General features: G+C 37.2%; 2 protein-coding genes across 12 annotated transcripts in view; one reads left to right on the forward strand and one right to left on the reverse strand.

Annotated features, from left to right (window-relative positions):
- RPGRIP1L (RPGRIP1 like) overlaps positions 1–21,685 on the reverse strand; it is a 58,058-nt gene extending 36,373 nt beyond the window's left edge. Inside the window, exons 1-11 of one of the 9 annotated variants that reach the window (XM_071756925.1) lie at positions 21,615–21,682; positions 19,899–20,091; positions 17,190–17,281; positions 16,270–16,414; positions 13,295–13,593; positions 11,631–11,730; positions 10,532–10,780; positions 6,584–6,689; positions 4,729–4,875; positions 3,468–3,541; positions 130–269 (exon numbers count right to left, since the gene is read on the reverse strand). In XM_071756925.1, coding sequence (XP_071613026.1) covers positions 130–269; positions 3,468–3,541; positions 4,729–4,875; positions 6,584–6,689; positions 10,532–10,780; positions 11,631–11,730; positions 13,295–13,593; positions 16,270–16,414; positions 17,190–17,274 — 1,345 coding nt within the window. In that variant the 5' untranslated portion in view covers positions 17,275–17,281; positions 19,899–20,091; positions 21,615–21,682. Of the gene's footprint in view, positions 1–129; positions 270–3,467; positions 3,542–4,728; positions 4,876–6,583; positions 6,725–10,531; positions 10,781–11,630; positions 11,731–13,294; positions 13,594–16,269; positions 16,415–17,189; positions 17,282–19,898; positions 20,430–21,610 lie in introns of those variants that run through there. The other 8 variants (XM_071756926.1, XM_071756928.1, XM_071756924.1 and 5 more) reach the window with 8 other exon arrangements.
- A 96-nt stretch (positions 21,686–21,781) lies between these two features.
- Positions 21,782–23,771, forward strand: part of FTO (FTO alpha-ketoglutarate dependent dioxygenase) — a 220,233-nt gene continuing 218,243 nt past the window's right edge. For all 3 annotated transcript variants that reach the window (XM_071756935.1, XM_071756936.1, XM_071756937.1), the window contains exon 1: positions 21,782–21,934. In XM_071756935.1, coding sequence (XP_071613036.1) covers positions 21,896–21,934 — 39 coding nt within the window. In that variant the 5' untranslated portion in view covers positions 21,782–21,895. The remainder of the gene's footprint in view (positions 21,935–23,771) is intronic.

A 23,771-nucleotide genomic window follows, 5' to 3' on the forward strand; every position in this document is an offset into this window, starting at 1 on the left:
CATGAAAGTAATTAGAATCTTAATCAGCAGAAGACTTCACATTTATTCACGCCCTACATAAATTCACAGGAAGAAGTTTTATAGGCCAACCAGTAGCAAGCAGGTAGCAGGGGAGAAGAAAACACATACCTCTTTCTACTTTGATCTTGTCAAGGATTTCATTTTTGTCTGCTAAATCAGATTCAATAGCAGTCTCTAGTTTAGCAATTTGCAGTTTCAGTTGCTGTTCCTTTAATTTCCATTGCTGTTCATGGGTCATACTGAAGACACTGCAATAAAACATGTGGCATGTTAAAAACTTTCAGAAATCAGCTTCAACAGAAAATAATAAAAAAAGCTTTTAGTGGCACAGAGACCACTGTCATCATGTCTTAGGAATTAAGTAAACATATGCTGGGCTGCTGCTGTTGAAACCAAGGCGCCTTTCTCAGGCTGCGGTTAAAAAACATGAAAGGGCTTGTGGGATGAGCAAAGGAACTGGCCTTAATTTAGAGCTGCAAAGTCAGAAAAGTTGGCAGCATGCAACGTTTGTGGGACTAGAAAAGGAATTCAGATGCATACTCCAGAGTAATCCGCAACTCCAAACCTCAGCAACTGACAACTGACAAAACCATTCCTTCCGCATACAAAACCTCTTCATGTAGGGAACGGGGATCACCCACTTGATTTCTTTTAAATCCGTGAAACATGCAGAGCCTAAAGTCAGTTGCCTGTTCAAAAGAAATGTTGACCACAAAGTGACAACAATTTTCTCATACTATAAAACAACAATTCTGAAACTGATTAAGCAACACATATAATGTAATCTTTCTCCTGCTTTTAGAAATAAAAAACAGAGGTAGGCAAAGAAATTGGAATAACTGTTTTGTCTGTAACACATTATTTACTCCCAAACTACCAATCTATGTGCACTAAGGATAGCATGGACACAGAATCAGATCTGCTGGAACCACACCAAAATGTGTAGCTCAGATTAAATCAAAATTAAGCACATTATATAATTTACAGTATAATTCCCAGGAGATAAGAAGACAAAGCAATGCAATGTACTTTCATGTAATTTAGGCTGGGAATACTATGTTCCTCATCTTATTATTCAATACTTGCACTCTTATTGACAGGAAGCATGTTCTTCATCTTAACCATTCATAAACCACTTTATTCACTTTTGTATTCTGTGAAAAATTGCAGGGTTTTAAACAACACTGAGTTCCTCAACTCTACACTTTGGTGAAGCTCATCACTTCTTACATATATAAATGTATTAAAAACCCAAACCATTCTGATACCTGTCCAGCTGTTTTTTGTTCCATATATCTATGTGACAAAAAAAAAAAGCCTCAATCACAGACAAAACGTAGAGGAGAAGCAAAAAACACTGCAGAAGGGACTCACATAACTTCACAGCCTGTACATGCTGAATGAAAGAGAACTGCCTGTTTTGATGGCTATGACAACATAAAGTGGTTTCTGAGCACATATAGATGCATTTATATCTAATATACTTGAAAAACGACCTGAAGATTAAAGAAAAACATTATAGCATGAATTGTAGACTCTAAAGTACATAGCAGGATTTTATTCTTGATTTGTGATGTTCATAAAATCAGATCTACATCCCTGTATTTTCTTTTTCTCATACTATACCTATCTGACCTATTTTAACAATTCTCTAGGCATACACCATCTTAGAGAGTGATAATCTTTTATAGCATGCATGAACTTAACCAATGCTTCTTAGCCCTACAGTAATACATACTTCACTGTGCTATAACTTTGAAGCTAATACGCAGCAAATACAATAGATTGAACCCACAGTCATTTCTGTAGTACTGCACGGATGCAAAAAAGACAAGTGTGTTCTGTAATTCCTTAGACTTACCACTCTACAAAGTTGGATGGGCTCCCATGAGGAAAGAATGAATCTCAGCAAGAGAAAATAACAAATAGCCTTAGTTTTCCCACTTCTGAAATGTTTTCAAGTTTTAATGACCATAATATATAGCTATATCTGCATCTGTTAATCTTCGGTACAAATATTTCACATAAAAATTTAGCTACACATTTCAGCTTTTCAAAAGAATATGCTGGCAGTAAAATCATTAACAATTACTATAGTAGTGATTCAGAATTTAGACATCTAAATGATGAACATTTTAGAAGACAGGTTTTATCCAAGCCTATATAATGCTAATGTTTATGTCAGTTTGAATTGAGTCCACTTCTGTTGCTTTCTTCCTTTGAATTTTAAGATTACTTTTACTTGAATTCATGTGGAATTTCTTTTGCATTTACTGTATTTCACTGGAGTTGAAGCCATCTGGGTAACTATAAATGGTCAACCACATCTGGCATCGTTTCCTCTGGAGGGAGTTTAAGCACTGCTAGATTTGCCTTACAAGGTCATATGAAAACAATTCCTTCAGACCTTTTATCCAAACGAATTGTTTTCTTGGATACTGACTAAATAATAAGAGTCAACTGGCAAGTTTGTACTTGTTCTTTGTAAACTTCTCAGATCCAGTTCTACAATCTTGGTTTTGGCAAAATTCCCATCAACTTCAAATGAATTTCCACCAAAAAAAAACCCCACAAAACCAAAAACATTAGCAAGGTATGGTTTTAGGTCTCCTTTCCTCCACTGAAAAAAGAAATAAATATTTATTAATTATCTGGCACCCGTGGGCACTGGCCTATCCACTGCTAGAAACAGACAAGCTGTATTCAAGTTGCATTTTTTAAACTGGCAACAGAAAAAGCTGACCTTTAAGCAGGAGCTGCAATGAAAAAAAAACAGCTCTCTAATACTTGACAAGGTATTTTCATTTTTACTGTAAGCACTGCTGATAATAGTCATACAATTTCTTGTGTATAGAGTCCTTTGTAAAAAATTACATGAACCTATACAAAAACTTCAAGCAGAACCAGTACAAGTGAAATGGTAGCTATTACAAAAAAAAAAAGAAACAATGGAGAAGCTGTCAATACCAGACTACAGGTCTACTGAGAAGTACTGGAAGAACTTACACAAGAAGTTCAAACAATCCTTCTCCCTAACTAAAATTAAATAAAACAGAAGTCAAAGAATACATGTCTACCTAGATGTATTCTTCATTCACCATCAACCCTAAAAGAAGTAGTATTAGAAATAAAAATAAGAACTTTTTGCATTGATGTTCAAAACAAAGTGACTTCTCATTTTTTCATTAAATTTTTTAAATGAATTAACTATTATGAGAGCCTTTAAATAAGTATGGAAGCTGCTCAGTTTCATCAGAACAAATAAAATACAGACAGAACAACACAAAAATTGCCATATAAGCCTATTGATATGAGCTGTAACATGAATATATCTACATATGTGCAAAAACACACAATATGCATAAGTACATTCAAGCACAAAGTATACAAAGACCTTTTACAGAGGACAGGAATCAAGTTTTTTAGATACAGAAACCATAACTTACCTGTTATACAGCTTATCATAGTTTTCCCTCAAGAGTTCCTTCTCTTTTTCTAGATCATTTATTCTTTCCTGCAACTAAAATGAAGGACTTTTCAAGCACTGCACACCACACAAGGAAATCACAATGAATGTGTGAAGACAATTAGTGAATGATTTGTAGCTACTGTCAGCATTTTTCTTTTTATACAAGTCTTTAAGAAGCTGCAAAACAACACTTCATCACCACAACCACTTACACTCAGTCCTGACAGTCTTTTCTGTATGTTGATATGAAGCTAATATACACAGTTGAACAGAAACTGAATTAAATTTTGCCTTATGCAAAAAAAAAAAAAACAACAAACCAAAACAACCCAAAAACAAACAAACAAAAAAAGGTACAGAAAGGTAAGATTTTAATTTCTGTTTTGGTGAGTATCAGTATTAGCTAGTTAATGGCTCCTGTATAGTAAAAGAAAAAAAATAATTACTGACCTTACAGGAACAAGTTCTTGCTTTCAGAGTACTCACTAAAGCAGGATAAGGTTTGAAAAACATGAGATGCTCAAACCCAAAAGATGCACCCTACAGGCATTACAGTAGTAAAAAGGTTTGGAGGAACTATCTGCGAGGCAACCTCAGTAAACTTCATTCATGTAAGGTACATTTAAAACACCTAAACCAGGGGGTAAAACTAAACTTAAGTTGCTATAAAATGTAAGAAAAAACAGGCAAGTTTTTAGACTTTACTCCTCATGCTGAAGAGACTGAGGAATAAACCACTTAACTTTTAGCCCTGGTGAGTGTTATTGATGACACTTGTCTCTGAGGGCCACTAAACAAAGAAAGAGAAGTGATTTGAACAGCTGAATAAGATGTAACACTACACTGCACTGTAATTATATCAGTTTGAAACTGAAATAAAAAACTACCAATATGTGATCAATAAATCAAGTATTATGACTTTTTCTGGTTAACAAACCACTTGTTTAGAATCAGGATTGACATTAATTCCCATGTTTTAACCTGAAGTACTGTCCAAACACTGGTGCAGTGACCATGTGGTGTGGGCACCAGGTACTATTTGTGATTCTATGAAATGCAAGCAATAGCCACAGGATTTTCTTTTTAATGGAGGTGAAAGAATATATACAATCAGTTTACTCTTGTGTTTGAAAGGTCTGTTCTCATCTCTGCAATGAAGAGGTTCCTCATCATTAACTTTCCCCTGATCTGTGTGTATTACCTACAGCAGATTTGAGCTGTCTTGAACACAGTCTCACCTCCTCTGTCCTTCGGTTTGAAATAGTTACTGACTGCAATTCTTTTTCAAGATGGAGGCACTTCAATCGTTCCTCTTTAAGCTGTAGATTCAGTTCTTCACCTTTTTCTATTAAAGCATCATGGCTGGTCTTCAAGTTCCTCTGGTTCTAATAAAAAAGAAGGAAGAAAAATACAGGAAAAAAAAAATTAAAAATACATCACACTTAGCAGGGTGTTAAAAGTCTGCATGTTAAACCAGTGGTCTGTCCTGACAGTATTTAATATGTATTCTCAATGTGGTCAACAGGAGACACTCTTGAACCATGTAACTGAAAGCAGCTTTCATCATGCTGGCCAGGAGAAGGTGGCATTCTTGTTGCTCTCATGAACACTAAGCCCTCAGTTCAGTCATGATGAAAATGACCAAGCAATACATCTGTTAAGCAATTAAAAGATTTTGCTGTGGTTACAGTGGTTAGACATGCTGACCAGAAACACTGCAGTAGCAAGCAAAAATGAATGTTGACCACAATTATGTTAATCACAGAACTTGCCACAGCTCTGTTAACCCTTAATTGTAAATATATAATTTTCATAATCCTAATGTATTTAGTTCTATTTCCTAATTAAATGAGACCTATGACAATAGTATAATATTAATAATACTAGTTAATATTATACTACCCCTATTTCACAATGCTTTAACAAAGCCTCATGTTTTAAGAATTTCAGTGTAAAACACATTCAAAGTTTGATTTGAATATGGACCAATTATATAGGTTTCAGCTGCTAGAAGCTTAAAGTAAATGATAATAAACTCAATAGTCATAAAAATCACCAAGATACACAAACAAAAAAAAAGCCTAAAAACTGCTCTCTTGATAAGTACTTCATGTACTTTCTAATCTACATATTTGGGATTTTACTGCTATTCATATTTAGTAGGCATGTTTCAAACATTTGAATGATTGGAAATGGGGAAAAAAAGACAGAAAACACTTTTCAAAAATGCAGTTTTCACTCTGAGTATTAGAAACAATGTCCTCAAATACCAGTCTGAATCCTAGACATGTGTTTCTATTCAGCTGCTGCCCAGAAAGGGGCATAAATACTTGACGTTTGGTGTAAATTACCAGAAGTCTCATATGATTTAAATTGGAACAGTTTATTTACCACTTTCTATTTAAGAACACAAAAAGCCATGTGAAACCTGTCTCCCCTGGAATTTACTTTCTTCATAGTTCAACATGTGAAAAATTAGATCTGAGATACTAACAGAAGAGCTGCTTTGGCAGAGAGATGTGGGTATTACACCAAGATAGGGAAGGGAAGCAAAGCAAAGCAAAACATTGAAGCAGAGAAGCACAGAAAAAGAAGGAATGGAAAAAAAATCTAATGGCTTAAGTGTTATCTAGCATGATAAAGGAACAAGGAGCAGGCAGCAGTAAGAGTTTACAAGCCTATCTAGTGCTTCCACCTCATAAGGCTAGGACACTTTACCAAGTTCTATCACATGTAGAATACTTACATGTAGGATTCTCCTGTTTCTAAGCTACTACCATAGTAACACTCCATACACACACAGTTCTCTAAATACAGATGGGAAGGAGAAAAAAATTACTCTATTTATTGATCTAAAATAATTTCTTATTCAACTGAAGAACACTGAGTCCTAACATCAAAACTCTAAGCAGCCAAAACTAAATAAAGACTGAAAAAACAATCACATTTGGAATAGATCAGGTGCAAAGTATTATGTGGTTGATTGTCATGTACTCAGCATTGACTCAATCAACAATTTTGCATGTTTCCTTGCCACTTACACATCCTTATGTGACAAGAGGAAAGGTATGATACTGACAAGATGGCAATTACCTCTTGAAGCTGGTGAAATTTTCCTTCCATTGCTGAGAGAGCATTGGTTTTCTCAATCAGCTGCTTACGGACCTTGATCATTTCCACATTGTCCCGAATGTTCAGCCTTCAAAATTGTTTTAAAAAGAAATGCATCGTGAGCTTAAAGATACAAAAATAATTATCTTAATGTTTTGGCCTTGAAAAGTTGAAATGCTTCACAAATCAGCTTTCTATGACACATTTAGGAGAAAATTTAGTGTGTAAAACCCAAATTAATTACTTCTATAATCCTGATTACCCAGTTTAGGCAACTAAACATTCTACTGCACGATGATAGAGCAGCTTTAATCAATGCACATCTTCCTTTATCATATCAAACTATATATGACAGGAAGAGAAAACAATCATACACATAAAGAGATTATTTACTTTAAATTAACTTTTCCACTCTCCAAAGTATTTGGTTCACATAGATTACAATTTTATGGAGTCTCCTCCTAGAGTTGAAACCTATCAAATCCTACTAAAAACCAGTGACTTAGCAATTTATAGTATGACACCTTAAGTCTGGTGTTCAAACAGTCCTCAGGTGTGTCTTAATTACATGCAAGTCACATAATATTCATGTGGATGTTCTATACTGTTACAATTCTAAACCTAACTTAAGAACATACTGTTTAACAGAAAAGATGTTTAAACTAATTGAAATTTTAAGTATTTAAGTATTTTAAGAATTTAAGTATTTCCATTGGATTTATTCCCCTCCTTACTTTAAACATTGAAATTAAACCCTATTATTTTTAGTTTCTTCAAGAAAAGAACTCTGATTTGTATTACTATTAAATATGATAAAATCAGATTAAGTGTTTAGCATTTGAAAAGGTAATTTCTCTTCCGATATTTATCTATTTTACATACATTGTAGGAATTGTCACAATGCCACGCTGGAGCAAGAAAATAGACTACAAAGCTTAAACATCTGTAAACCAGCTGAGTATGTGAAATACTTTCCTTTTATTCTGTAAAATATCAAAGTCTATTGTGTTTTGGCATTGCCCAGTTAATTGTCCAAACACAGAAGATAAACACACTCACAAACCTGAGATCCTCCACAAGAAACAGCCCAAACACAACACTAAAACCATCATGTGTCTAAAACATGTTATCTACATAAATTAAAGTTGTGGTGAGTACAGACAACAGCACTGTCTCATGCTAGTTATTTAAAAGCTAATGTAGTGGCACGTTTTTATTAATCTTGTTCCACACATCAAACAAAAGGCTCTGATGCCTTCAAAGGCTTTTTTCTTTTTCTTTTTTTTTTTTTTTTTCTGTTCTTTTTTAAGAAGGGGGCTTTTTTTTAAGCAGGGAACTTTTTTTTTTTCTTTTTAAGTAGAAAAAGGAGCAGATGATAGTGAAATTTATGATGTACAGATGTAAACCCCCATGGCTTCTGACAATCAACATTGACTCTTTTTTCAGCAGTGAATGAAATAGCATTTGATTTAAACAGGTTTGGGTACTGATATTACGGAGTAAATTACTCAAATTTGAAAGTGAAAAATTACTTTTTATCAGGGTCATTTAAATTCTTACAATTATCAGAGTATAATAACGTTTCTTGCTCCTGAAAGCATGTGCCATTAGTTTCTTAATAGTGCATTACACACATCAGAATCTCAGTTCTCATAGGCTAGAGCAAAAAAAAATTATCTAAAGTACTTTAACAATATTTTATATATTTATTTAAATAAAATATGTCTAGATAATGTCCACTGCACCTAGGTACATAACAAGGAGCTCGCCATTACATAACAAAATAATTTCAGATTTTACGGGTGAGGCAGCAATAGAGGAAGATTCCATTGGGAATATTAAATTTATTGTAAATCACACAACAGTAGAATAGAATATAATAGAAATTATCTAAAAATTAACACAGCATTCTCCCTTCTAGGTGTGTATTCTGCTCCCAGAACATCTGCCCAGGTATTCTGATATAACTCAAAAATAGGATTTAGATATAGATTTGATACAAAAGTCCATGCTACCTCTCTCTTATAATATTGTGCTCAGGTAACAAAAAAATAACATATAAGAATAAAGCTATACTAAGATTGCTCCTTCGATATTTTCCCTATTGCCAAAAAAGCCAAAAATTCTGCCACGGAATCTGCAGACATGGAGGTAGACCTAGAGCAGAATTTCAAAAAAGAAAAGGAACTGATATTCTTATTATTCCTATTATTACGCCTATTCTAGGCAGAAACCTGAATTCAGTTCTAGCATGCTAATTCAGCTCTAGCACGCCTAGAGCAGAAATAAGGAACATGAACTCTATCCCTCTACTCCAAAACTCATCTTACAGCTAGATGTAAAAGTCTGAAATTGGAAATTAAGTTGGGAGAAAGTGACTCTGGAAAGATAAGAATTATGATTGGGGCTAATGTCTGAGGTATACCAGAGCCAAACTCTTTTCCAGACCTCTTATCATTTGGATTAAAAGCACAGAGGTCCCAATAAGAGGCTGGGGACCAGCTGTGTGGGAATGGGGGACTGATAGCAACCTACACCAGAAGGAAATGATTAAAGAAAGGATCTTGACCTGTACTGTACAAGTTTATGCCAGTAAATCCCAGATGGCTAAGCTAATAAAACTGAAGTCTAATTAAACCACATCCCTTGCATCTTGTCTTTACTTCCATGTGAGCAGAACATGGGCACAATGCTGAGACCACTCCTAGGGACTATTGCAGAAACTGTAGCAGCACCTTTATGTTGTAATTGTTAGCATTTGCAAGAAGCAAAACATTAACACTACATTAACAGCTGTAGCATCTAAGTTATTAGGAGTAATATACTAATATAAAATTCTGTATTTGTCTGCCTGGCTAAAGAGTTATCTACAAATGATAAAGTCATGATCATTAGGGAAACCAGTAAAACATGAAAAATTAGACTTAAAAATGCACATATTAAGGATTCTTTCATACTATTTAGCAAATTCACATATATTCTGTAGCCTCTCACAACCCTTTAGATGATGCATAGTAATTAAGAAGTTCTACATCTTAATCTAGGTCTGCAATGCTCAGATGCAAACACAGAAGTCATGAGCATGGCAGATATGATGCTACTGCCTGAACATTCACACATTTAATAGGTCTAATTCTCTAGTCATGTTGTAACAAAAAATGCCAAAGGAACTTAAAACTGATTGGCAAATAAGCTTTACATTAAAAAACAAAAAAACCCAACAAACCAAATAAGCAAAACATGCACACAAACCCCCCCTCACAAACATACAAATACCAAGTACCTGTTCCACAAATGCATTTTGGGGTGGCTTTAAAACTGTCATTGGAAAATACCCTAAGCCATTCTGCTATTGGAAGCAAACTTAATGTGTACTGTTTAGACTTAAAATATTAACTTGCAAATTGTGCATCACAGACATCAAACCATGAGCTTATTATTATTTTGGCCATCTTGAAATTAAAAACAGTCAAACTAGATGCAGCTACATTTTATACAGAAGAAACTGTGTTTAGTCTAACAACCCACAGACCAAGTTTCTGCATTAAATCACAATTAAGTCAGAATTGAAAAACATGGGAATTAACAGGCCTCCATGAAGTATTCTAGTAGCAAAGTTATAAACCTCAGTATTCTGGACATGCAGACATTTTTCAGTTTCTTCCCCAGATTTTTTAACTGAACTTGAAGTGTTATCTTTACTGATACCTCTGTTTATTTGTGAAAATCATAATAACCCATTATAAAAACAATCTTCTTGTTTAGAATTATCCACATCTATTTGGCAAACATTTTTTGAATTAGTTTCACCAAAAGGAAAAAACTTAATAAAGCACATATTAACAGCCTAAGTAGCTTTCACAGCTAGAAATAAACATGATACAGGTCCTCTAATGCTTCTCCCATGGAGATACCCATATTTCACAATACCTTTGGCTTGCTGTTTCTTGCTCTTTGAGCCGTAGGACAGAGTTTTCAATTTCCTTTCCTTTCCTTCTAAGCTGACTCACAAGTATATCTCTGGCATGTTCTAGTTCCTCAATGTGTTCCCTTTGCTCTTTCAGCTGTAGGTCAGATTCTTCAATTTCCTTTCCTTTCCTTCTAAGCTGACTCACAAGTATCTCTCTGGCATGTTCTAGTTCCTCAATGTGCCCCCTCTGGGACTCAATCACAGTCTCCCTGCAAGTAAAACATCATAATGTTTCAAAACCAGGTGTTTAATAATCAGATTTATTAAATAAATTATATTTAATAATATCATTTAGGTAAATCATTATGGAAAGAAACACACATACTGAAAATAGCTTTTAGAAAAGCAGATTTCTGAAAAACATAATAGATTCTGATATAGTGTGGAGAAGAAAAACATGCTAATCAGACCTCAATATCTCTAAATTAGGTGTTAACTGTCTTTTCTTCAGTCTGTATTACACCTCTTCATAGTCATGCAATCTCTACACTAAGTATGTTACTAAGAGTTTCTAGAGCTTCAATTGCTGTTAAAACACATAACTGGGCTACACTCAACTTTCAAAACACAGAACTGAACCAAAATAATTTTACATTACTGTAACATATTGCTCTTTTTGCAACTTATTCATGAAATCTGACCACCTCTAGAAACAAAGTTTGAATGCAGCAGTGAAACAGATTCAATACAGTCACCACTTGCATGGATTATCCTACATTTTTAGTTACATTGATTATAATTTTGCAGCAAAGATTTTCTGCTTTTGTCAGGTTTGTGCAGTAGTGAGCTAGGCAGCATTCCATCCTAGCAAGAAGAGAGGCTCATCATTGAAGATTAATTTTATCTGCCAACAAACTTACATACCTCTATTTTGCATTTTATATTCCTGACCCTATTTATTCCTTATCAGACAACTACATAGTTAGCATTGTTACAGCTGTTGAATCCAACAACTTCACTTTTTCTGAAGTAAAAACTTCTAAAAACTACATTCTTTCTCCTTCAAGAAAAGCACAATTTTAACAAATATAACGATAAAAATGAGCAAAAAAATCATACAATTGTCTTATTTCAGCCCTTGGGTCTTCAAGCAGACTGTGTCCATATCTTGAAAGTGCAAGGTTTAGTGTTCTCACTTCTAAATCCTGAACTCTCATTCCTGAAAAAAAAAAGGAAAGATAAATTTTTTCAACACCGAATGAAAAAGCATTTAGACAAAGAACAGATCTCTATAGAGTTCCAACACTTAAAACTCTATAAGAAATCATAAAAAAGTGCTTTTACTATTACAATTTACATACAAAGTGATAATCAAAGTATCTACAACTTACTGTTCAAAAATTTGAACTATGGGTGACGCAGCATGCACTGTTAAAGAGAAGTGGTTAAAAATTGTCTTGAAAAGTCTTTATCAGATTTTACTTTTAAGGATAGAATGGAGATGGTGTCTTCAAAGAAGAATTATATTAATATTATTAAAGGAATATGGACTTGTAATCACTTCATCTCTGACAGCACTTTCTTTACAAAACCACAAGCATCATTTACCTAGACAAGAAACTACAGGACCATTTTTAGCAGCAATACAAAAAGTTTCCTTATGTTCTTTAAATGCATACTAAGTCTCTGGTGAAGAAGAAAAGTGAGAAATTACTTAAGGAAAAATTGACAGTTCAGGAGTAAAAGTAATGGCTTCTCCAAATCTTTCATTTTCTTCCCTTTCTTCAGCAAAAACAAATTAATGAAGTTTTGAGGTGGCACCAAATAATGCATTAAATTTCAAATACAGTATAGTATTAAGGTTGCCATCCCTCAGTCCCCAGAATTGAGTCATTTAGATTCAAGATACAGTAATATCAGTGGGTTCACAAACCAACTGAAAAAAATTTACCTATTTTGCCTTTGTTTTGAGTTTACTTGATTTCCTTATATATTTTGAATCTCCATATTTGAAGGTATAGGTAATTATTTTTGGAGTATTTCTCTGAATATTTTCTGATCTGCATTAAAAATGTTTTGAGATTCAGCCTCATGGTTTCAAGCAGCCTTTAAAAGCTGATCAATAGCTTGTAAAAGTGAAGGAGACAATTCTGCTGATTCAGTTTTGAATGAGGGCCAGAGATGTCTTTTTTTTTTTTTTAAACACAGTATCAGTACAGTAAACACTGTACAACTACTATAATCACTCACAAGAAAACAGAAAGGTTTTAAGGTGTAATTTCCAAATGTAGTTACTGTAAATATAGGACTGAGAGTGACACTGCCTTCAGTAGTAAGTCTTGACAGTAAAAAGCATCATTAAAGATGGCTGCATTGTGCTATTTGCTTTTGAAAGTTCACACATGTAATAGATGATTCAAGACTGCAGTGTTGTGCACACATGTATCGAGAAACTACAACAAACTTTGAAATTAAAAAGGGAAAAACATGTGCAAACAAAGTACAGATGTAAAACTTTGTTATAACATGACCACACTAAACTTTTTCATATAGTTCTTTTACAAGCCTTTACCATGTAGAAAAGGTTCTAAGACTAAGAAGGTTCCATGATTGCAACTATTAAAAAACTTCCAAGATAGCTACTTTGTCCTCAAATCTGTACTTTTGCTTTGCCCCTACCACTGTGGATCTTCAAAATAAGGACTTCAAATGCAAACAGATTTTCCTGACTCCTACAAATAAATGCATGGAAAAGAGAGAAAAGAGAGAAAGGGGAATGATACCTTTCTTTGCATGCTCTGGCATGCCAGCAGCCTCACTCCCTTTTTTGAGACCAGTGTCAATGCGAGACTGAACGTATCTGTATGGACAAGGCCGATGGCCCTGAATCTGGAGCTGCTGTTTGGTTGCAACGAGCTTGCCGCGGAGGCTCTCGTTTTGTTTCTCAAGCTCACGAACTCTCTCTTGCAAACGCTCGATCATTTCTTCCAGATCCACAACCTGACTCAGCCGCTTGGGGCCGCCACCAACCTGTTCAGACTTTTTTTTGTCATTAACAAGCCGTATTAACTTGGTGGACATTCTGGGGAAAGTAATAAAAAAAAGATGAAAAAGAATGTGAAAAGTCAGCATAAAAAGCATTCTGTTGAAAGGAACATAATCACTGTGAAGACTTCAACATAGAACCTGAATAATAAATTTCAGGTTTTGATATAACTATTACTGCCTGTGAAGAACTCTTTGAAGATAATTGAAACCACTGTGCAGCAATCTGCTTTATAGCACTGACAAATAACAGTTTCCTAAGGCTTATCATTTAAGGTTAGTAAAGGGAGGACACATATTTACTCCATATGCTGCTTAAATGTAATTTTAAAGCATGACCTTATATAGGAACCTCTGCATGCTGTTAAATAAAGTTACACATTTGGGATGGGGTGGGGCAAACTATAAAAGCTAGAATTCCACAATACATTCCACTAGTGGAAGAATGCTAATAACATGCAACATTCCAATGATATATAATTTCTAGTATTTTAGGAGATTTAAATGTATATTTCAGTTCTGAAGTGGCTAAAATATATAGGTGGAGATATTTATGAAGCTACTCTGGAAAAAGAGACTTAATAGATCTCATTACCACCCCCAATTTTATTCTTCATAAATATTACCACTGTGTTTCAGAGAAGGAACAGTTAGCTGAAGAATATAATTAAATACAGACAGTATGTTTTTCATCTGTCTTTAAAAGGATACAAATTTTGCTTTTGCCATCTCAAGAGTTGTACCTTTGATTTCCTTTTGTTTTGATAAACATTGGTAAGCTATAAGAAAAGGCAGAGAGGGAGCACGCGAGTTATGTAATATACAAGAACAGAAAACATACCCAGCAGTGAAGGGAAAAAACTTGGCATGTAAAGAAAGAAAAGGTGGCTTCGATGAGAGACAAGTTCAAGACTTAACAAAATTGGTCACACATCTTCAAGACCTGTATCTAGTTTACAGGGAATCTATTTTTGCGGGCCCAAAAAGAAAACTGAAAATAAGGATACACTTCATTTGTTTAAAGGGTCTTGTTTTGTTTTTGTATGCTTGTGGACAGAAGCTTCTACTTAAAAGCACAAAAGTGAAACAAAAAAATCCTTAATAACTTTGGGATGTCACAGAATGTTACTTGCCTGTAAGCACGTTTTTTTTTGTTCATTTTTTCAGTGTACTTCTGCATAGTCATTCTGAACTTTTGGATACAAGGGTTTTGGCATGAGGGATGCTGGGACAGAAATTTAGCTTGAGGAGTCAGGATTTTTCTCTGGTAAGCCAGACAACCACTGTATTTTATACTTTCTAGGCCTTAAAATATTAATTCAGATATTTTGCTTTGGAATTTCTGTGTGGATGATGAGTCCCATTTAACAGAAACATGGGAAACACCATTTGGAGTAAGCAATGTGAACACAGGGTCACTTTGGGATTAATTAGCACTCTGGGAATATAATAATCATAGAATCAGAGCATGTCATGTTGGAAGGGACCTCAAGGATCATTTGGTCCAACCCTTCTCGTAATTATTGTTTCTATGAGATGTCTCAGCACCCCATCAACATGAGACTTAAAACTTCCCAAAGTGGGGGAATCCACCACTTCCCCTGGGAGACCATTCCAATGTCTGAGTGTCCTCAGAGTGAAACATTTTCCTCTTGTGTTCAAATGGAATCTCCCCAGGAGCAACTTGTGCCCATTGCTCCTCATCTTGTCTATGTGACTCCTTGTAAACAGGGAGCCTCCATTTTCTTTGTAGCCCCCCTTTAAGTACTGGAACATCATTATAAGGTCTCCCCTAAGCTTTCTCTTCTCAAGGCTGAACAGACCCATTTTGCCAGCCTCCTATAGCAGATGATCCAGTCCTCTGATTAATCTCATGGTTCTTTTTCTGGACCCTCTCCAGCCTGTCCACATCATTTTTGTACAGCAGGGCCCAAAACTGGACACAGTATTTCAGGTGCAGTCTGACAAGCACTGAGTAGAGCAGGATGATGACTTCTTTGTCTCTGCAGGTGATGCCTGTTTTAATGCCTCCTGTTGGCTTTCTTTGCAGCTGCAGCACTAATACTAATGCAACTGATTACTGCTGCTGCAGTAATACCATCAACAATTCTGCTGAGTCCAGATTGGTTTGCCAGCACAGCACTACATTTAATAATAAGACAGAAGTTGCTTGTGTATGTTTGGGTACATTGGGTGCTGTGCTTCCCATGCTGCTTTAGACTTCTTCAATGAAGTTATAGACAGGCTAACTAGATGATAAAGGAAATGCTAGATGCTAGTCAAATTCTTAGAGAACAGACAAGAAAAAAAAAGGGGGGCAGTATCTGTATAAGCCAGTTTGATTCTAGGGAGACATTTCTGGTGAGTAATAAGACTTCTATGATGTCTTCTTCAGTTGCCAGAATACCTGTTGTATTTCTACTCAGCACAGCTAGTGCTTAGTACTAGCAGCTGCCCAAGGTACCAGCTCTGAAGTGGTGGGTAGAGGTGTACCTCCCTAACTGGAGATGTAATGCTGTCCATCACAAAAAATATCCCACATAACCAGAGATAATCAGAAATTAATAAAAAAAGTAATTCCAACGAGGTTTTTTTTGGTAGGGCTTTAAATAGTGTCCTGAGAGAAATCAGTGACTCTTAATGTGTTGACAATCTCTAAAAGGCAAAAATGATACCTTACCAGCTAAAAAAAAAAAAAAATTACAACTCATACCTTTTAATTTTCTCCTCTTGCTTGTTTGCATGCTGCTTGAGTAAGGTGTTCTCATCACGCAACCGAAGGAATCTGTCTTCCAGCTCCTCCCGACTGATGCGCGACACAGCCTGCCGGGCTTTCCCAGGATGGGCACTTGAGGATTCTACCCAAACCCAGACAACTCTAAATTACCTTCAGTACCCTCACCAACATGCAATCCATAATCTAACTCGTTTTGTAATACAGAAAAATAATAATGAAATTTTCAAGTAATTTGATATTTTACACTTGTATGAGTCTGTTGATAGACTTTTTTCAGATTTATTGATTAACTTCCTTTTTCCTCTTCTCCTTACAGATAAAAAGGTAATTGAAATGATACAGCAAACTGATTACCTACCAGACAATACAAAGGAAATAGGTCTGCAAGTAACAGGGTGCTGTCAAACATATTACTTAAAAAAATAATAATTAGATGATCATTACCAGAGAGATGCTTTCTAATCTGTTTCAAAGTTTTTATACTCTCTGGAAGCTGGAAAAGATCAAATCATAATTCCTTAAATTTACTCAAATTCCAGACTAAGTTCAGTTGTTCCATTCTAATAGCCCCTGAATAACATCCCATAATTGCATAGTACTTTTGATTTCCATTTTCTTTATGGGTCTGGCCTTGCGCTCAATACAGCCAAAAAACCCTGTTTCACTCTGGAAGGATGAGCATTACAGCTCAATGAGATTTTAGGTTTTTGCATCTCACAGCAACTCCCTTCTTATAACAAGCAAAATGAGCACAGAACAGGTCATGACATCCTTCAGAATTCAACCCAGATTTTGAATGGCATTCAGACTTCATTTTGTGAGTGGGAATGTCAGAAACATTTTTAGAAAGAAACTAAAGAAGCCTGTAACTATAATAAATAGCAGCTGGTACAAACCTTGTAATCCTCCAGCTCTAGTTACAGTTAGACCTACATCTCTCACAGGCAGATCCCCCACAGTTTCATCAGCTGGAACAGACATGGCTTACCTATGGATAACAAAATTCAAATTAAATTCTTCTCCAATTTAAACTGAGACCCTAGAATGAACTGCAATACATGATATAAAATGAAGGAAAAAGTAATGGCAGATTCACTTCAATAACAGACTGGTATATTACTCTAAATGGTCCTGTCTCAATTGCAACACTCAGAGGACAATCAGTGCATAAAATATGGATTCTTTCTTACACAATAGCAATGATTCTACTTAAGGTCTGTAGAATCAGGTTTATAAAGATCTAATTCTGTCATCTTCAGCAAGTGTTGGCATAAGGCCGCATCACTGAGTGCACATGGGAGGGGGATCTGTGAGGGATGTGTGTGTTATTTTTTAAAATTGTTTGCTCATTTTAGGACAGGTCAAAGCTTAAGGCATGAAGGAGTAGATGAGTAATGGCATCTTCCACATTTCAAACGGGATTCTTTGCAACAGAGGTGCTGGGAGTTATGAAGTGATTTCAATGTTGCCTTCCATTTTTGTAGTCTTTTTTTCCATCATTGTCATAAGAGAAATTATTTTTTAAGACAGAGAATCTCCTATGAATGATTCTCATAAATCTGAACACATTTCTTTCTTGAAGCAACAGAAAGCTTAGCTACATGACAAAGTGAGGTTAAGGAAGTATTAATATGAGAAAGTTGTACATTCATTGTGCCAGTGTAATAATGAAGATACTTGTTAAGAACTATTGTTTCTTTCTTTTCTTCCAGTAAAGAAAATTAGATATTAGTCATATAGTCAAATAAGGCTGAAATAGCAAAAAAAGAGAGACATGAAGTCCCTTGGACAGTCTTTTTCCCCCACTATTACTACACTCTTCTCATTATATAAATCCTTAGTGAACCCAAAAACATCTAGGAAAGCAATGAGAAATTAACAGTGATGTTAACACAGATCTGCCTCAGAGGAAAGAAGTGAAACAACACAACTCTTAGACATTCCACAAAGTATCTGTTAATTTTATCATAACCGAAACTGCTCATGAAGATTTGCCTTCCTTCTTCCAGAAAAGTCTTCTATCATAAGCAAGCCTCCTTATGGTTTTGTTCAAAAAGAATGAAAAAGATTGATGGATGTCTGGTTTCCAACAAGTCCATCTTGCTTTCATCTTTTGGGTTTTCATCATTAACATTTTGGGTTAAGGATTATTTCCGACTTGCACTGTTTATAACAAGCTGATCATGTTTTTCTTCTGTGTGGAACAAATGTTTCCTTGTCAGGAGTGCTGAAATGCCTGAACAGATCTACCTTTGTAGATTAGCAATAAGGTTTGCAGTTTCAATGCTGTCAGCCACAGAAATGGAGAATAATACTTCATGCTGTTGAGGTTCAAGGCACGCAGCCATTGTAACCAATGGCACTATTCTAATTACAGATACTAAAGTGGAATTTAGCTCCTCAGTGTTCTCAGGCTGTTTGGGGTTTTTTGTATTATTCACACAAATCCCCCAAAATTTGTCTTGTAACTTTTCTAAGGAGCTCTAGCTACAGGCTATGACTTAGGTTCATAACTGTAATTCATTCATTATAATATGCCACTGTATCAATATCACTACAGAAACTGAGAATGAAGTGAAACAGAAACCTTTATCTCTTTATGATCAATCCAGATTTGGTTCACAATGGTAGCGAGGAGAAGATGCTACCATTTTATGTCTTGCTGAAGTGTGGTGGAGTTCATCTTCACAAATCAAAATGAAGGGATTTTTTTTTTTGCAAATTTTGATGAGGTCAAGAGCTAAACAAATATTTTATCAGCATGACTCTGCAATGTTTGTGATCTACCAAAACCAAGCTTCAAAAACTCTACCACAACAATAGACATAGGCAACCATTACTGCTTTTCACTATTTCTCACTTGCTAAAGAAACTTTGTTATGGATATCTACTTGTTGTTCTTAACATGGAGGAAAAAAGCGTAACTTTATAACGAAAAATATATAAACCAAACATATAAATAAAAAACCAACACAACAAGTGTTACTTCATAACAAAAAATATATAAACCAAACATACAAATCAAAAACAACACCACAAGTGTTCTCCCCTCAAATAAACAAAAAAACCCCACCTCTTTTCAGTAGCAACCCACTACTGGCTGCAGCAAAAACATATTTAAGTTGTGAGCAAACAAACACAGCAAGGCTGCACACAAAAGCCAGTTTTTTACTGGTAATATGACATGACTTGAAGACAAGTGACAAAATAAAGCATCTATAAATCTAAAGTTCCAAAACTTATAAAGATGAAATTATCAGAAGTAAAAGGAACAATGAGTCATTTCACTTTCATTAACTGTTAGTAATTAATTATTCATCTTTTCTGTTCTGAGACACAGGAAAAGAAAAAAACAAAAAAAATCGTTTTTAGAAAAAAGAGTAGGTTTAGACAGAAATTGTAGAAACTTGCCTCCTGATTTAGGGAGACAATTTAGGATTACAAGTTTAGAATTAGCCCTGGCAATATATTTGTCTCATTAGTAACACAAGAATCATCTGTTTCTTTAATGACCACCAACAGCTATCACTTGTGCTTCTTCTATGAGGACACTCTAAACAGCCCATCATGTGTTACATATGTTACTGTTACTTTTTAAATATTACCTCAGCATCGATCACACTTAAATGAAATTATTTTCCTTGCAGTCAACAGTTCCAGCATTATTTCTGACAGCATTTGAGATTTCTCCAGAGTTCCAAGTTACTTCTTTGAAAGCATTTCCAAAGAGATTCCATCTGACAAAATTGTACAGCAACACTGCTACAAAAGTGATTGTACTTAAGACTTCAGCATTTCCTAAGATAAAGTGTAATAAAGCAAAAGAAATATAAATTTATATTTGCATCTGGACAGATCCACATGCCCCACTATACCTCAACAACTTAAAGCAATTCTTATTTCTGAAAAAGGTCACACTGTGGACAGTTCAGCACTTCCCTTTCATAAAAAATAGAAATAAAAGTACTTTGCATAGAAAGTGATGAAAATTTTCCATATCTCTGGAATTAACCTTGGAGAACTCCAATTTTGGTATAATCAACAACTTTGTATAGAATTACTGAAGTTAAATTAAACACAACTTTCTAATATGTTGCACTACTTACAGAACTTACTATCAACACTGTCATGTGCGCATTTATACGACAAATTACTAGGAAAAAAAAATGTATAGAAGTTTGCAGTGTTATTCAAGACTGGACAGTTTTGAGCACAGATACTGAAGTATTGAAGTGCACACTTTACCTACAAACTCTTGTATAAAACACAGAGGAGCACTGTACTCCCAACAGCCTTCCAATGTAGCAGAACAGAGGAGTGCTCACTCAAATCTACAGAAGTTCTCAGCCAGGGGGATAGAAGGGACAATTTCTGAGGTAAATTCAAACACTAAAAATCGTTCAACAAGAAATTAGAACTTCAAGGATCTTGGCTGTGGCCAAGGTGATGTTTTTCTCACAAAATCCTACCCCACTTCTCTGGTGGAATTTAAAGAGAGAGAGAGAGACCACCCAGCTGCTGTAGCCTATCACAAAGTGTTTCCAGCCCACATTCCTCCTGTTGGCGACTTACAGAGAAGCGTTTGCCCTCTATTGGCCTCGTCATCTAAAATTATTTCATTTAATACACGGTGGGAGTATACACACGTCTCCTCTTTCCAACATCACCTGTTACAGCGTTGTTTTAGGAGATGGAAAGGGGAAAACAAAGCGATCAGGCAGCTCAGGTGTGAGGCGAGGCGCTCACCACATCCCGCTGCAGGCTGAGGGAAGAAACAGCTCCCAGATCTGCGAGCCCCGCTGCAACACAAAAAACCCAGCACAACCCTGCCTTGCCTTCAATATATTTATATTTTTAAGTGCTTTCCCAGTTTTTCTTCAGCTCTGTCACTTTCGACAGCCATTTACACGACTGAAGGGGCCGGGGAAAGGCGGCGTTTGCCTCACAAAGGAACTCGCGCGCTCCCCGCGCGCAAGGAGCGGAGCCCCCGCTGGAGCGAGCGGCCTTTGCAGGCGCACTGGAGAGACCGCAGCTGGGCAGAGCTTTTACAAACGGTGACGAAGCACCCTGCCTTTTCCCAGGGGCACCAAGCTGCGAGGGAGGCAGCCTCACAGGTCCGGAGCCAACGCTTCGGGAGCGCAGCCCCTTCAATGCGGGAGAGCACCCACCCCCGCCAGCCCCGCTCCTCTGCGGCCCCCGCTCCCCGGGCTGGGCTGCACTCGGCTGGCGAACACGGTACCACATCCCCCTGCCTAACTCCAGTCATTTCCCCCCAAACACACGCCGTGCCCCAGAGGAGAAGCGGCTCCTCCCGTACTCACAGCTCCCTGCCAGCCCTACGCCTCCTCTCAGCAGCCTCTTTAGCGACTGCTGCCGTTGCTACCCGAGCCCTTCCACTTCCGAGGACGGGGGCGGCCCCGCTGCCTGCCGGGAGTTGTAGTTCGGGGCGGGGCCTGCAGGGAGCTCATTTTCCCCACCTGCTTCCCACCACCCGGCGCGTGCTGGGAATCGTAGTTTCTGGAAGCTCCGCGCGGGTGCGGGGCCAGCGCGAGGAGGAAGAAGAAGGGGTCGCGCGTGTCCCGCCCGCCGCTGAGGCGGCACCATGAAGAGGAGAGCAGGGGAGCGGGAGAAAGAACTGAAGGTACCTCGGCTTTGCTCCCCGCTCTGTCCCCCATAGCCCCTTCTCTTCTCAGCGGCTCTGCTCAGCGTGGGGCTGGGAGGGGGAGAGAGTCGGTGAGCGCTCCGGGAGCTACAGTGCCCGAGGGCAGCCCTGGCTGCGGGGACTCCGAGCACGACGTGGAGTTTATTGTGCAAGGGCAGCTGCGCTTCCTCTCCTTCCACCCCGCTCACTCAGCCCCGCGGCTGCCTTCCCGCGCCCCATGCACCTCCCCGAGCTCCCCAGTCCCTGCAGCGGCTTCGAAAGGGGCGCTTGCCCCACGTCCCCTCCTGCTTCACCCCTTTGCATTTTCTCAGGTCCCCTCCTGCTTCCCTCCGGTGCACTTCCCTAGTTCCCTTCCTCCTTCCCCTCGTTGCACCTCCCCAGTTCCTCTCTTCCTTCCCCTCTGTTGCTATTCCCTAGTTCTCCTCCCTCCCGCTGCACTTCCCCAGGTCCCCTCCTGCTCCCCTTCGCTGCACATTCCCATTTCTTTTCCTGCTTCCCTCCTCCGCACTCCCCCGGTCTCTCCCTGTCAGGATCCAGCCCCTCCCTCGCGGGTTTCCCATGGCCCGGGTTAAGCTGCCCCGCGTGCGCAGCGGTCCCGGTACCGCAGGGCCCGGAGCAAGGGTACGGGACCGGGATCTGGCTGCCTGTGGCCAGGCTGGCTCAACACTGGTGCTTTAGAATCGTGGGAAGGGTGAGGATTCACCTCTTCCTTGAGAGAGGAGAACAGGGTTCATCTTTAGCAATGGCTCATAATACAATTAGTTTGGCGTTTTTTCCACAGTCTGGACTGGGATGTTTTAATTTAAAACGGACTTCTACGGTATTACATGAGAAAAAGTATAAATTAATATGTGTCAATACACTCTTAAATGATGCATTACATAACTGGAAGTTTATTTTCAAATATAAAAGTTGTCTTTACACTAAGCCTGACCCAAGTAAACATTTCAAAGTCTCTTAGAACAACCTAGCTTTATAATGTTTCTTCTTGATAATGTGTTTAGATGGAGTACTGTTATGTGCTTATATCAAAGATATGTTTACACTGTCTGCCTTAGGGAACAGGTAAATGTTTTGTTGTTTTAGGTGCTGCATTATACAGTAGTTAACAAACTCTAGGTGGTTGTTGTACTTCTACTGATTTTGTATGCAAAACTGTGTTACAGAAAACCCTGAAGTTGCTTATTTGAGAACACATGTTGCTTTGATGACGTTGATGAAAGGAACTTTCTGTATACTTATAAAAAGCTTCCTAAGATGGTCACCTGGTGCACCTGTCTTTGCATGCAGAACATTGGTTTTGGTATTGCTGTTAATTTTCTGCTGAACATTAGAAGGTATTTCTCTACAGGGGCAGGGAAAAGGTCTGACCTAAGTTTGCAATTAAATATTTTAAAAGAAAAATAAGTTTAAAGCCTGTTCAAGGTTGTAAGACTCTTCACAACACTGAGGACAACCTGGTAATTTTGCACTTAGTTCTTCTACTATCTCCTGTTGCTGAAGGACAGTAAACTCAGTGTTTCATCTGTTTTCTGCTCTTTCTGTATTCATAAAAACACATGCAGGTGTATCCTATTTCATCCAATGCAGTGTAGTTACATTGCAGGAAACAAACCAACCTGTACCTCTCTTCTTAATCCTGTATATTTGTGCTCTTCAGCCAAGGCTGGGTTAAGCTTTTGTCTTTGCAATATATCATGAACAGATTGAGGAATCATTACCTTTAGGAGAATAATTGCCATTGATAAGATAATTATTCAAGGATATGTGTGAAGCTATAAGAGGGTGGAATTTTGAACTGCACTGACAAAAGTTG

This window comes from Heliangelus exortis, chromosome 13, assembly GCF_036169615.1.
Source record: "Heliangelus exortis chromosome 13, bHelExo1.hap1, whole genome shotgun sequence".
NCBI lineage: Eukaryota > Metazoa > Chordata > Aves > Apodiformes > Trochilidae > Heliangelus > Heliangelus exortis.